Source organism: Papilio machaon, chromosome 12, assembly GCF_912999745.1.
Source record: "Papilio machaon chromosome 12, ilPapMach1.1, whole genome shotgun sequence".
Classification (NCBI taxonomy): Eukaryota; Metazoa; Arthropoda; class Insecta; order Lepidoptera; family Papilionidae; genus Papilio; species Papilio machaon.
In genome coordinates, this window is record NC_059997.1 from 4941258 (window position 1) to 4955567 (window position 14310).

Here is a 14310-nt window from a genome sequence, read left to right on the forward strand (position 1 = left end):
GCTTTTTTTAATCTAACAAACAAAAGTTATGTATAAAATATTAAGAGCACACATTTTGTCAGGAGTTTTAAACTTGTAGAGGTCATCGACGACCCTTTTACATCTCACTGAACGGATATCCTCTGTAATATAGAGGACGAAGAGACACAAATGGAGTGTCTGAGTGTGACACTCGAAAATTTTAACATATTACATGATTTGATTGGTACATATTGCTTTGAAGTCATGAACACAAATTGGCAGTACTTAATTTAAGATTTATATATCTATAAATAGGTATTTTTTGAAGGCGAGCTAAACAGTTTGTAATAACTATGGAATCATATCACTTAATTCAACTAAAAACCGATTAACAATTCAATTGCGTCTAACTTTACAACACATAATTAAACTAAATTAATCAAGGAGTAACCATATTGACAATTCGCAATGAAGTCGAATTAACAGCTATAGTTAGTATACAGTTGTGCACACTAACGCTACCCACAGCCACAGCTAGTCATACTATTTATTTATAGATAATAGAACACCACCCGGCGGCGCGCATCGGCACCACGCGACGTTGACAAACAACCCTAATATTAACAACAACATCCACTAACTATACTTAAACCGGACGGAAGACCAGCCAGTCCTTGACGAGATGCGTCGTTTCGCCCGACAATTACGCGTGTCTCATAACTGTCAATTATTATAGGTAATGTCAACACGTGTACACTCGAATGCTTCTAAAAATAACACAGAGAAAAATAATGTCGACATTGTTTTGATACAAAAAATATTTTTAAAGAATTTAGTTTCATGCTGTCATTTTGATGAGGAAATTCAATAATTGTAGATCATATTTACTATCGTTAATTCACCAAAAGCACATGAATATACAGAACGTTGTATGCTGAAAAAATTAAACTGAGCCTAAATAGTGTCCTGTCCTAGGATTTTCTATTTCCAAATATCCTTTGCTTAGCCGCCATATTAGCAGCAGAATTTAGACATACTAAAAGTCGACAGCGTCCCTTCTATTAGATGAAAACCTATTCTTCAAAGATACCAAAGTAAAAATTATTTAGCATTTTGATTTGTCTTCGCCCACGCTCCATTAACCCACAATTTCCTACAACACCAAGAGGCTAACGCCAACAATTTTATCTAATAATCGTTGGTTTCTGAGACCAAAATATTTGACAAAACAGAACAATATGTTTTATACAGGGATTTTGGTGTCAAAAACCAACGATAAGGCACACAGCAACTTTTCATTAAAGTTTTTTAGGATATCGTTCAAATACTCACCAGTTTAAGTATTCGACCTCTTTGGTAATCAAAGTGTTGCTATACTATAAAAAGGTAATACTGTCCACTGAAAATATTCATGTAATGTCATTGACCTCTATAAATGGACTGGCTTTGTGTCGCAGTATTTTATGCCTATTTGATTTTCGCCCTTTTGGCGCTGTCGGTTGTGACTGGAAGCGGTGGTGAAGATTCGAACTATATAATTATAATAATAGAGATAAAATGCACTGTCGGGAACATTAACAGGTGCGTTTAACCAACAACCTATCCATATAATATAGAGGTAGGTGAGTAAAAAATCATATATAAAACAGAGTAAGAATAGCGCGAGAAATAAGAATAAAGTAATGTAAAGTAGTCGCATTTTCGAGTAAGGGTAGTAATAGTAATATTGTTTTAAAATTTGTAAATAGTTGTATTAATTTAATATTACATCATTTTTCGCTGGCGAGCTGTTTCATAGTAAGTTATCCAAGATCATTTTTATGATAAATAATTTTGATAATCTATTCTATATGGCTACGAGCTCACGCAAAATTCCAAGATAAAATTATAGTACACAACATTGGAACAATTCCTCGTGTCCATGAGCGCTATGAAAAAAAGCGTTAACGTAAGTTTAATTTCAAAGACCAGAAATGAAAAAATTAATAACCAGTTGTTCACTTCCCGTTCTTAAACTCGATACCACCACAATGTCGACAATTGAAACCAATTTGGGTAGATAGGCTAAGCCAACTCGCCCGAGTTGTTTCGTGTAATTCGTTCAAAGAGAATTTACACGGGTACCGCGACGGGTACAATTTACCTGTTATACTATTAATTAGAATATGACGCAAGTGCCGCGGCTGGCCGCACGCCGCATGCCGCACACCGCACACCGATTCGCTGCCTACGCGCTCACCTTCCTAATTACACGCCGTCTAGACAGACTTCGCAGCGTCCCTCCTGTCGCCCTATTCTACCTACCTACCCCTCATCATTCGATGAAGGGACGGGCGCAGTTACTATAATATCGGATCAAACACTGCCCTTTAATCCCCACTTATAAAAAACAACATTGTTAAATATTTTGCTAACCAATTCAGCGATTGCCTGGTGTGTTTATAACCGAGCTATAGCAATGAGTTTGAAATGCCAAAGTTGTATGTAGTACTCACAACTTTAGATGGATGGGACAGCGTCTGAAAATAAGTGTTTTGGCATTGGAAATCCATGCATAGATAGGCGGCATTGTGACGTCACATTGGTTTTTATTCACTTTTAAGGAATTGTAATAATAGCAGATTAAGTTCGATTTTCTCGATTGATACATGCTTTCTCGTTTACTTATTTCGCGTACGTACGCGTTATTTCGCTGTTGCTTGAGACTACATGTTTTTCACATGGTACTTAAATGCGTGCTATAATCATTACATGCATAAAATAAATATCACAGGTGTAATATTCCTTGTGTATAGACCTATTATATCCGATATAAAAAGCACACTATGATGTATACAGTATTGCTTCTGCAAAACGAAATAGCGTAGACAATAAGGTAGAAGAAAATATGTGGTAAACTCCAACATTCACATAACATTTTGGCCAATAGGTGATAAGGAAGAAATGAGCAAGTGGTGAGTCTGCGCCACGTGGCCAGGTATCGCCAGCTGGAGAAGCTATTTCGGTGATCGGTGGCAGGCCCGGCAGACCGACACCAGACGCCGCCGCCGCCTCCGCCGCCCTCGCCGCCCCCGCGCTCCTCTAACTTCTAATTATAGACGCACTGTGCATTCTTGCGCGAACGATGTCGAATTTTTGTCGAGTACGCACGACCACATGCCGTTTGTTTTGGCCCAAGAGATCGCCGCAACCTTCGGCCATCTTACTGCGTTCGTCTCACATCTGTCACGCGGCCGCTCCACTCGCCCCATTCGCGTAGCTGAACCTCGCGCTGACTACAACAAAGTACTTTCGAATAAATGTAATGTTAGTAATAAATGTGTGTTAAAAAGTCGTCGATGAACGCACAATAAATTCAGGTGACATACATATTTATTCGCACAGTGTCGTTGGGAACCATATATATTATATCATTTTGCATTTTGGTCGTATATGGTCATAATTATACATAATGCTATAAAGACTTAAATATAAAGAATTCATATTATTAAATAATGCGGCTATTCCGTTGTAAATATTCCGTAATAAAAACTATTTCACTAAGCCTAATTAAATCATTTTTTTGCTCTTTTAAATGGAATTATTTAAAATAATTCCACACATCAGTTTCAGAGATATAATTTTCGTGACCTTCTATTCGCGTACCTATTTAAAGTCAGTTTACTATTTGCCTTGCTCCCTCTTCAAATATTCAAAAGATCGCTAAAGTTGAATGACTCGGGCACGTGTAGTATTGATATTTTCCTTGCCTCGATTTACATGAAGAATTCATTTCATCTAAATAAAAATACAATTGAAGGTGAATAGACTATAAGCTAAGTTCATTATGTTTTCAAATTCTTTATTCTGCAACTTACGACTGAATAATACAGTTCAGAGGTGCTCGAGTGGGAAAAATGATAATAATCAAAATTTTATTCGGCACCTTGTGTGCGGCCGCCCGTTGCGTCGCTGTGTCCGAATCGGCGGAGCAACTGCTCTTAGTTCTACTGCTACGTGTAGATCTTGAGAGCCGTGGAACCGACCAGCTGTGACTCTTTTTAACGGACTTCGAAAGTCCGGAAAGACAGACAATTCGCCTGTTTTTTTCTAAGCTATTTGTATTATAGAGTAATTATATTCGATACCGACGTCCCCTTATTTTCAACATGGGATCCTTAATAAAAAATTTAATAGCTGAATTCCTGCATAATCTTAGCTAATGAAGTCGGAGCACATTATTGGAAACGTTTTAGACTATTTTGATTCTTTTGTTTGATTCACTTGAAAAAAAACTTGTGAGGTGTCAAGGGACACCCGGATGGAACGAAGTTCCTTTCAATTAATTAGTGAAGGAACCAATGTTTATTCTATGAATAAAAAACTTAAGTCTTCACAAGAAGTACATTTTATTTCTATGAATTTTCGTTATATATTGTCACGTCGTTGCCATGGTGAAGTAGCGCTCATTCGTCGTTAACATACTTACTATAGCAAAAAGTGTCGTGACAACTTTTCGTAAGAATTATTTCCGTCTAGCCCCCTTTCACAACGCGCGATAAGGAACTTCGTTCCAAAAACTTTGAAACCTCCCGGAAAAACTAAAGGATGTCTTAATTATAAAAGTCTTCAGTTGGTATCTTTATTTTTCTTTACCTATATTCTTGTTTCAGGCTTGAGCAGACAAATCCTTATTGTTAAACATCCGTAATGCAGTATCAAAACATATCAGATAACTTATCCACAGATTACACACATACACATAAACTGTTACCCAAACGAATTTAGATATTTCCATTTGCTTTTCAATGTGCTTATTCGGTGTGACACGGCATTTGCCTATGCCTTACCAGATAGTCGGCCAAACCCAATCAAGAGAAATTTGTTGAAAGCGACGTCACGTCAACTTCCCAAAAAATGTCTACTTTAAAACAATTTTGGTGTATGTGCTTTGAAGAACGAAGATTATTGTTTGCAATGTAAATACATTTTTAAAGTGGAATTGTTTTGTAGTGTTACGTTCGTTTACAGTGTGGTGGTGGGCGGGCGCATGCGCGGGTGGCGCAGTACTCTTGTGCGCCGCGGGTGCGCTGGCGCGCCCGCACCTGCGTCGCCGGAACGCCGCTGCCGCCGCCAACCCCGTAAGTCGACTCACGTTGATAAAACTATAAGTACATTCTTTTTTACTGCCGAATTCAGAATACGTAAATGGTAACTAAGGGCTTTTAGCGTACATTTAGTAAAATAACTGTACACTAAACCAAGTTGCCATTCAACGATTTGACACGTTCTTACACATTTATAATTATTTTAAAACGCTTTCCACAGATCAAGGATTTATAGTAGATAATTAGAGGTAGAGTGTACGTCATATTACATGTATATTTAATAGCCAAAACGGTCAAAAGGCACTTAATAGCGAAAATGATGACGAAGCCTGAGATTGTCCTTTATATTTGTAGTTACTAACATATCTTTATAAACTACAATCTGTAGTTTGTAAAGACCACAAGGAAAGTCAAACTAGATGTAGTAGAATCCGCAGCATTGGCAAATATATGACCACACAAATGACAGGGTATGAACCATGTGATTAGTGTGTTCCGGATGCGGAGGTGCCATTGCATTATTGAATGTCAAGATGCAACGAATTAAAATTAAAACTTCCACAAAAAATCTGACATTCGCATTTATTATGTATACCAGCTATCGCTCGCGACTCATAAAAACTCACATATCGAAATTAAAAAAAAAATAATTAGTAGTCTTTGTGTTCTAGAATATGTTATACACCTATGCTAAATTTCCTCCAGATCCATTGAGCCGTTTTGGAGTTACCTTCTAACAAACATCTATCCATCCATGCATCTAAACATTCGCATTTATAATATTAGTATAGATTAGTACCAGTTAGATATTAGTAAGATACAAATATTCTCCTTATATGTTGTGTATCAGGAAGTTTCTTGCTAAAAGATTTTTAAATTCACCTCCATATCAATATAAAATAACTACCTGTTATGTGGAATTGCATTGGTATATTGTTAAAAAATGGAAAAAACGCTGTAAAGTAAAATCTTATTAATTTATACTGTCAGTTGCCTATATTTATTTAAATTGTTGTTATAAATATTCATATTCTTAGCAATTATTATTTCAATGTTTTCTAAACTTTATCTAAAAAAAAATATTAGTTAATAATTCTTGCGAATAACAAGAAAACTTAGTTTTTCGGTATTATTAGTAATATTAGGAAGAAGTAATTTAAGTTACAATTTAACTACAGTTTCACCGTAGTGATGCCTGAAACTGTTAATTTTAATGTTATGTTATTGGGCGTTACGTACAACTCGACTCGAGTACAGCTCAATCATTGAGCAATGCCAACCGTCTCGTCTCACGAGCCGACAAAACGCGTCATCGCTTACTATTACAATTATAGGTGCGCATACATAAACGAGACGGTGGCAGAATCGAGCTACCTTCGCATGTGTGCCCGCTTGTGTGTACACTTGCACCACACAGCCGAGACAGAGCGACTCACACCAGCGATGCCGAGAGACCGTGCCGCAACCGTGCCGCGCGTCGCGTCGGTCTTGTCGGTAGAATTGAACACACAAATGCAAGTAGACATATTGTCGGTGTGTGCGCTTACCCGACGATACACGGCGCGCGCTGTGTGCGGCGACATCGGGCAGTCGGGGCAGCCGGTGCACCGTCGCCCGCCCGTTCTCCCCGCTACGCGGCTGCGAACACCGCGGCGTCCGCGTCATTGAACAACAAGACTCGCTCGATGGCAGGCGTCTTCCTGCCAATATGAATAAAAGAGTTCTCTTCGACTCTATTACAAAATACGCGATAGTGGAATTTATATGTTATCTTTGTTTTATAAATTATTTATTTTTATAGTGTTATTACATTAAAACCATATTTTTATTTATTAGTGAATGATAGTTAAATTATTGTCAAAACGCTTTACGGGTGTTGTAATATCCGTGTTTTGCCCAGTGATTGTTTTGTTTTAATATTTTAAACTTGAACGTAACAAAAATTGCTAAAATGAGTGACAGTGTAAAAAGAAGTTGAAGCCAAACATGATAGAGTGTCGACTGATTTGTCTCCAACTAATGAAACTAGCGGCGTGTTCATAAAAGCAAACCATTTCATCTGTAAAATTTTGCCTAACTACAAAATCGTGGACAACACTAATTCAAATAGTAAGTATGAGCATAAAAATTTGACTAAAAACATGCGCCATACGAATAGCCGTGGATCATCGTCGCCAGTGCTTTAGTTATGTTTTAAAGCCAAGTGTTCACAACACTGCAAGGGTAAATGAAATGGTGATTGTTTGTACAATATGAGACATAGTTTGTGATGAGTCGGTCGATGCTGGCGACGGGCGGCAGGCAGCGGACGAGTGAGGCCCGCGGGCCGCGGCCGCGAGACGGCGGGAGCGTGCCAAGTGATAAGGACCGCCACCGATAGCGACGTCACGCCCAGACGTTGTTTGTGTGAATTTAAATAAATTTTCATGACAGACAGTTCCGTAATCACCTCTTGCTATAGTCGTGACATACCAACTCGATAACATCTGCAAAACTTTTGAGAATATTATCTTTGCCCAACGTAAGTTTCACACTGTGTCAAAATGTAAGAATCGCAACAATCCATTTTATTATATCAAAAAAAATATTTTATAAACTATATAGTCAAAATTGATTATCGTAACTTCAATTAAAATCTTTCTAATATTATAAATGCGAATGTTTAGGTGGATGGATGGATGGATGTTTGTTTGAAGGTATTTCCGAAAGGGCTCAATCTTGACGAAATTTGGCTCAGATGTAGAACATAGATTACTACTTATTAAGTTTTTTTTTAATTCCGCGCAGACGAAACCGCGGACGACATCTAGTAACTCATAAAGTAATTTGTGTCAAATTAATGATAAATGACAAATGAGTTAAGAATGTTTTTGTTTTAAAGGTTTACTTTAAATTACTTTTAATGATATACTACATAAAAAATACGTATAAAATTTTATTTATTCATTAATAACAATATAAAGTAGGAATAGCACCTTACAGAAGAATACTTTTAGCACTTAAAAATCTCTAGCAATTTTTTCAGTCATAAAGAAAAATATAACAATATTATAAACTACAATACTCTTACAAACCCAAAAAACTCTTATAACTATGCATAATCAACATAAATACAATTTAATTTGTTATTGTTAATTGGTTAAAAAGTTTGTTAATTATTTTTTTCGATAAGATCTTTGTTTGAACTTTTTCTCTTCTTTATTGATTGCTGGAACCATAGATGTTATAGATAACTAATCCGGGGCCCAAAAGTAAGTCAACAAGCATTCATGTTGACATTCAAGCAGCATTTATCCACACATTCAAGCAGACATTAATAAAAAAACATTTACTGCAGTATCTAATCAAAATCACCATGTTTAAAATAAAAACATGTGGGTTTGCAGCTTAAAATATATAAAACCATCATATAATTGTTATTGGTACAATAATTTTTTTTCTAATACACACACAGACACACTAAAAATTGACATCTTTCTTTTGAACATCTAATTTGTATAGTACATTCCATATGGAGGTAATAAATCTATGGCTGGAAATATCAAAATCAAAATGTATTAATAAGTACTCAACATTTTAAAGCAGCTTCTTGTTGATGTTTTAGTAATAAACAAAACAGCGCCTACAAGCATTACATAGCATGGAAAAATGACTTGGACAAAGATTTTCATCTTTGACTGTGCTATAAATGAAGTGTTAGTTATTGAAAAGCTAATATTTTATTAGCTTTCTTTTACTCTATCTGACATTGAATGTCTGAACATTCTCATTTCTTATCTAAAAAGTGTAAGCAGATAGATTTTTTTTGACATGATCCCGATACATATTTTCTACCATCCAGTTCTTTTATATATGCTCTTTAGTTTTGTAGAACAAAGGGATGAGGTGATAAAAAAGGGTCTTCAATTGTAAATGTTATAAAATACAGAAATACTTCTATGTATTTCAAGTACACGCTCATTCATGCAACAAATGTTCATGGAATCATAAAAATCTCAATATTCAACATCCTGTTAATTTTAAAAGATGTAACAAAGCTAATTTCTAGCTGTGTTAAAAATTATATACAGTATTAAGGTTAATGAGAACCACATAAGTGAGAGCAGTGTGTTGTGACTTACAGATGCTCTCGGTGCAAGTGCCGGGGTGCGCGGGTATGGAGCGGCTGGGCGCGCCGGGGGGGCCGCGCCTACGGCACGATCACAGGCATCACCATTCCACATTGTAAGTACAGCCAAAGTATTACACCTCTATTCATTATCTTCATACATCGTTAGTCACTGATATTATGTAATCACCCATATTGATCCTCTGCCACAACTATTGAGTTATAATCCTTACCCAGAAGTTCATAAGAAAAATGAGAAAAGTAAGGGATCACATCCTTATGTTGAGGTGATTTTAAGTCACTGTGACTCACTTTTAAATCCCTTCCATGAGCATCAGTGTGGGCAAAGGAGACAGCTGCCATAGAGAATCGAAAAGATATAAAATTTACATATACTACTTTGAAATACTGAGATCCTTACAATTCCTATAGATCCACATAAATAACTCAGTAAGTACTTGTCAATTTTTTCCATTCCCTAGCTACTAAACATTACCTTTGGAATATATTAAGAATTTTATCCCATCCTAGATCATCACCTGACAACGCCATTGCCCTTTTTATTTTGATTTCATTTACAAAGTTTTTTTTCTTTCAACAATTTTAACATAAATATAGTAAATCTTTTGATAGGAATCCGAAGTTAATGTCTTTTAGACCACACAGTGTTACCAAAATAAAATAGTTCATATACCTATCCTCACTTACTTGCCTCACTATTGGTTCATAACAGCATATATGTAGACAAAACAATGTTCCTACAAGATAATGGTTGTTAATTTAAACATCAATTATTTATTATTGTAAATGCTACTTCTTCCAGATAAGTAATCTTTTTATGTATGTGCTGAATAAATACTATTATTTATATAAAAACAAAGTGCACGGAATATAATTGTGTCAGTATTAGATTGATAAATATTGATGTCCAGAATGAATAGAGCCTACATGTAATATTGCAGGGAATGGGAGAAGCAACAGAGGCTGCAGGCGATGGTGGGGCGGCTGCAGGAGATGGTGGAGCAGGAGACGCGCGCGCGGTCCGCCGCGGCGGCGGAGCGGCTCGGCCTGCCGCCCAGCATACGCCTGCCCGACGGCGAGTACGGGCAGGACGCGCATCTGCAGATCCGCGTGCCTTACCAGGTCCGTAAGTACCTTCTCTGCTACAATCTTAAGTCATTTTTTTTACTACTCATATATAGCCTAACGTCGTCGAGTGACGGTGGCTCAGGGGGTTAAGCACTTGACTTGCAATCTGCAGGTCCTGGGTTCGAATCCCGCCATGTACCAATGTGTTTCTCGATTTACATATGTACATTTATCCGACGTTCTTACGGTGAAGGAAAACATCGTGATGCAACCTGCACATATCTGAGAAGAAATTCAATGATATGTGTGAAGTCAACCCGCACTTGGCCAGCGTGGTTGACTATGGCCTAGTCACCCCTAACTTGGCGTAGGCTCCGAGCCCCTCGGTGGGGACGTATAGTGAGCTGATGATGATGATGACGTAGCCTAACCATTAGGTTTCCATTAGGATGAGCTCTGGACAATTTGAATTTGAAGAATCGTTAGATGACGCTGTCATTTATTTTATTGTTGGTGTCTGAAACCAAAATCTATGTTTTAAACATAGTCAAAATAACAATATTTTTTACACAAGAATTTTGGTCTCGGAAACAAACAATGAGTTGAAAATATAAGAAATCTATGGAATAATATGAAAGGAAGATTTGTGACACACACTGAGTATTTTAAGTTTTTAAGAATTCAAACAATGAAGAAAATCACCAAAATCGAATGTATTGTTTACATTATTTGTAAAATTTCTGATCAATATCAACCTACATATTATCCCAAAAGTCTAAACAATAGAAAGTTGCAATCAGATAGTTGAATAACGCCACAATATTAAGAGGAATATACTACTACATATATCTAATGAACTTTCATCTCTAAATAGACATCATATTATTATATTGTATGCGCCTCACAGATATCGATGTTAATTTCAGCAAGCTGAGCTGACAAGAAGCAGTTTTCAGCCGCCACCAAACAAGTGCGTGAGCGACGTGCCCGAGTGGGCGGGCGCGGCGGAGGCCGGCCCGGCGCGCCGTGCGGCCGCCAAGAAGGACGGTCTGCTGCAAAAAGCGACGCGATGGTGGGTGCGCATGGGCGCGCGGCCGCCGGCGCCCTTCCCTGCCGCACCGCCGCCCTGCGTGATGGTGCCGCGGCGCGCGCTGCCTCCGCCGCCCGACGCGTGACGCCGCCGCGCCCCCGCGCCCCCGCACCGCCCCCCTACTACCATATCACGCTTACATTCCATTATCGGGACGATCACACTCGCCGAAGTGCACCCGCGCCCCGGTGTATTATAGACTTGCTAATTTATTTATTTGGAACTCTCGGCCGCGACGAGTCGAACGCGTACCTTCTTGTGATATGTGCGACGGGCCCGTGTGGTGACAGTGCGGACTGTGCCGACTGTGCGGAGGACCGTGCCGACTGTGCGGAGGACCGTGCCGACTGTGCGGAGGACCGTGCCGACTGTGCGGAGGACCGTGCCGACTGTGCGGAGGACCGCGCAGAGAACTGTGCCGGCCGTGCGGAGGGCGCGGCCGGCGAGCGCGACTAGTCTTAATACTTAAACGGTTCAATAATTGTTTCTATTGAAATTTGATGAAACGACTGCCCGCTATTTGTGTTGTAGGTGTGTATGGCGTAGCGTAGTGTGCGTCCGTGTTCCTCGCACTGTCTTTGAGTTTCGCAAAACTAAGACTGAGATAAAATAAAAAAGATAACAATATAAAAATAGTCTACATTGAAGTATGTTGTCTTAGGTAAAATTAATTCAAATAGAAACAATTAAAAAGTATATAATATTTAATGAATCTTTCGATTGTAACCTTCAATGATATTGTATATTGTGTAAAAGGTCAGTCTATAGGAGAGGTAATATGTTGCAGTGTACAGTGCATGTTGCAGTGTACAGTGCATGTTGCAGTGTACAGTGCATGTTGCAGTGTACAGTGCATGTTGCAGTGTACAGTGCATGTTGCAGTGTACAGTGCATGTTGCAGTGTACAGTGCATGTTGCAGTGTACAGTGCATGTTGCAGTGTACAGTGCATGTTGCAGTGTACAGTGCATGTTGCAGTGTACAGTGCATGTTGCAGTGTACAGTGCATGTTGCAGTGTACAGTGCATGTTGCAGTGTACAGTGCATGTTGCAGTGTACAGTGCATGTTGCAGTGTACAGTGCATGTTGCAGTGTACAGTGCATGTTGCAGTGTACAGTGCATGTTGCAGTGTACAGTGCATGTTGCAGTGTACAGTGCATGTTGCAGTGTACAGTGCATGTTGCAGTGTACAGTGCATGTTGCAGTGTACAGTGCATGTTGCAGTGTACAGTGCATGTTGCAGTGTACAGTGCATGTTGCAGTGTACAGTGCATGTTGCAGTGTACAGTGCATGTTGCAGTGTACAGTGCATGTTGCAGTGTACAGTGCATGTTGCAGTGTACAGTGCATGTTGCAGTGTACAGTGCATGTTGCAGTGTACAGTGCATGTTGCAGTGTACAGTGCATGTTGCAGTGTACAGTGCATGTTGCAGTGTACAGTGCATGTTGCAGTGTACAGTTTCATAATTAAGAAACATAAAGTTTAATTTCTATCCAGCAGCTATGGATCTGTGTTTAAACAACTTTTATATTCGTTTATGACAATGTATAAAATGATGCATATCAGTACAGTTAAAGCAAGGAATATTAATTTACAGAGCATAGTTACTATTTAATTGTAAATAATTATTGTCTCTAATTTAATATTAGATAAATAATGACCGAATGCCAAAATAAATGATGGTCATTTCAATTGAGTGTTGCTACATTCCATATTTATGTTGAAATATTTTCGATACCTTACTGTAATCGGGCCTGCGCCTCGCCTTGCTCGCGCCCAACAAAACTCTCATGAAAGCCGCACTGTTCCTAATGAATCCAGCAAAAATAACACGGAATGGATTCATTACATGAACTTCCCCGCTATAACTGCTTAGGTTTGCTAATATTTATTTACATATTATATACATAAATCTCATGCGGGTAGCTTCTCTATTAAGCTACATAGATTATGAAGAAACTATATTAGAACTTCTGAATAATGGTTGCTTTAGGTAAAGAAATTGTAAACTAAATATATTAGAAATTACATTAATAATATAACTATAGGTATTTGGCAAAATTTATATTTTTTATCATAGCCAAAAGTGTAAATCCTATGTATTTGGCGAAGACACCGCCGATATGTTATGTTGCAGCTATGTATTTGTTCAGTAGATCTAAATAGTTGATTCATATAATATATTGGAATATATTTTTAAAGAATTGTTAATTCTAAAGAAAATTAATATAATTTGCAATACAATAAAATATGTAATGCAAATAAAATAATACCTGTTTACTTTAACTCATTTAAATTTTTGTTTGTAACCATTTAAAAGTAATTTATTAGTATGGATCATGTGAATTTTATTAAATGAATGTTTGTAAAGTTGTGTGCGTGTCTTTCAGAGTGTGCGAGCTTGTGAATGAATGCTTTGTTTACTAAATTATATAATTATAAAGTAAAACATACATTTAAAGAAATTCGTATGATTTATTTAATTGAGGGTTTAGGCAATGTCTATGAAGTTTTATTTAATCAGCATTTGATGTTTTGTTAAAGAACAACTTGAATATACCCACTTTATTGTACCTTACTATTTTAATAGTGTTAAATTTATAATAAGTATTAGTGGAGCAGTCCTTGTACAAAATGCTGATAAAAATATAAAAGTTGTTTAAATTAGTGCCACAGATTAGATATTTAATCTAGATATCAAACAATATTCCATTTGTCATATTAATAAGTAAAAGCAGAAGCAAATATTAATAATAAAAAACTGCATTAAATTATGACCTACCAATAATGAATACACTGTGATTTTATTTTATATGTCATTTATTTTTACCATTACTTTGAGAGATCATCGCAACAGTTTTATCACTTGTTTAAAAGCATCGAAAGTTTTATCATATTATTAGCGCACAATTCCTATGGTTTTAAAAGATGACTTCACTTCTATACTTTTAATTAGGTATCTAAATTGTATCAC

The 14310-nt window shown here is 37.4% G+C and overlaps 1 protein-coding gene across 1 annotated transcript; it reads left to right on the forward strand.

Annotated features, from left to right (window-relative positions):
* The first annotated feature begins 7165 nt into the window (after positions 1-7165).
* Positions 7166-11791, forward strand: LOC106719084. The gene is made up of 5 exons (XM_014513335.2): positions 7166-7569; positions 9172-9272; positions 10119-10299; positions 11172-11416; positions 11626-11791. The coding sequence occupies exons 2-5, from the start codon at positions 9172-9174 to the stop codon at positions 11789-11791; spliced, it is 693 nt and encodes a 230-aa protein (XP_014368821.2). The 5' UTR covers positions 7166-7569.
* The last annotated feature ends 2519 nt before the right edge of the window (positions 11792-14310 follow it).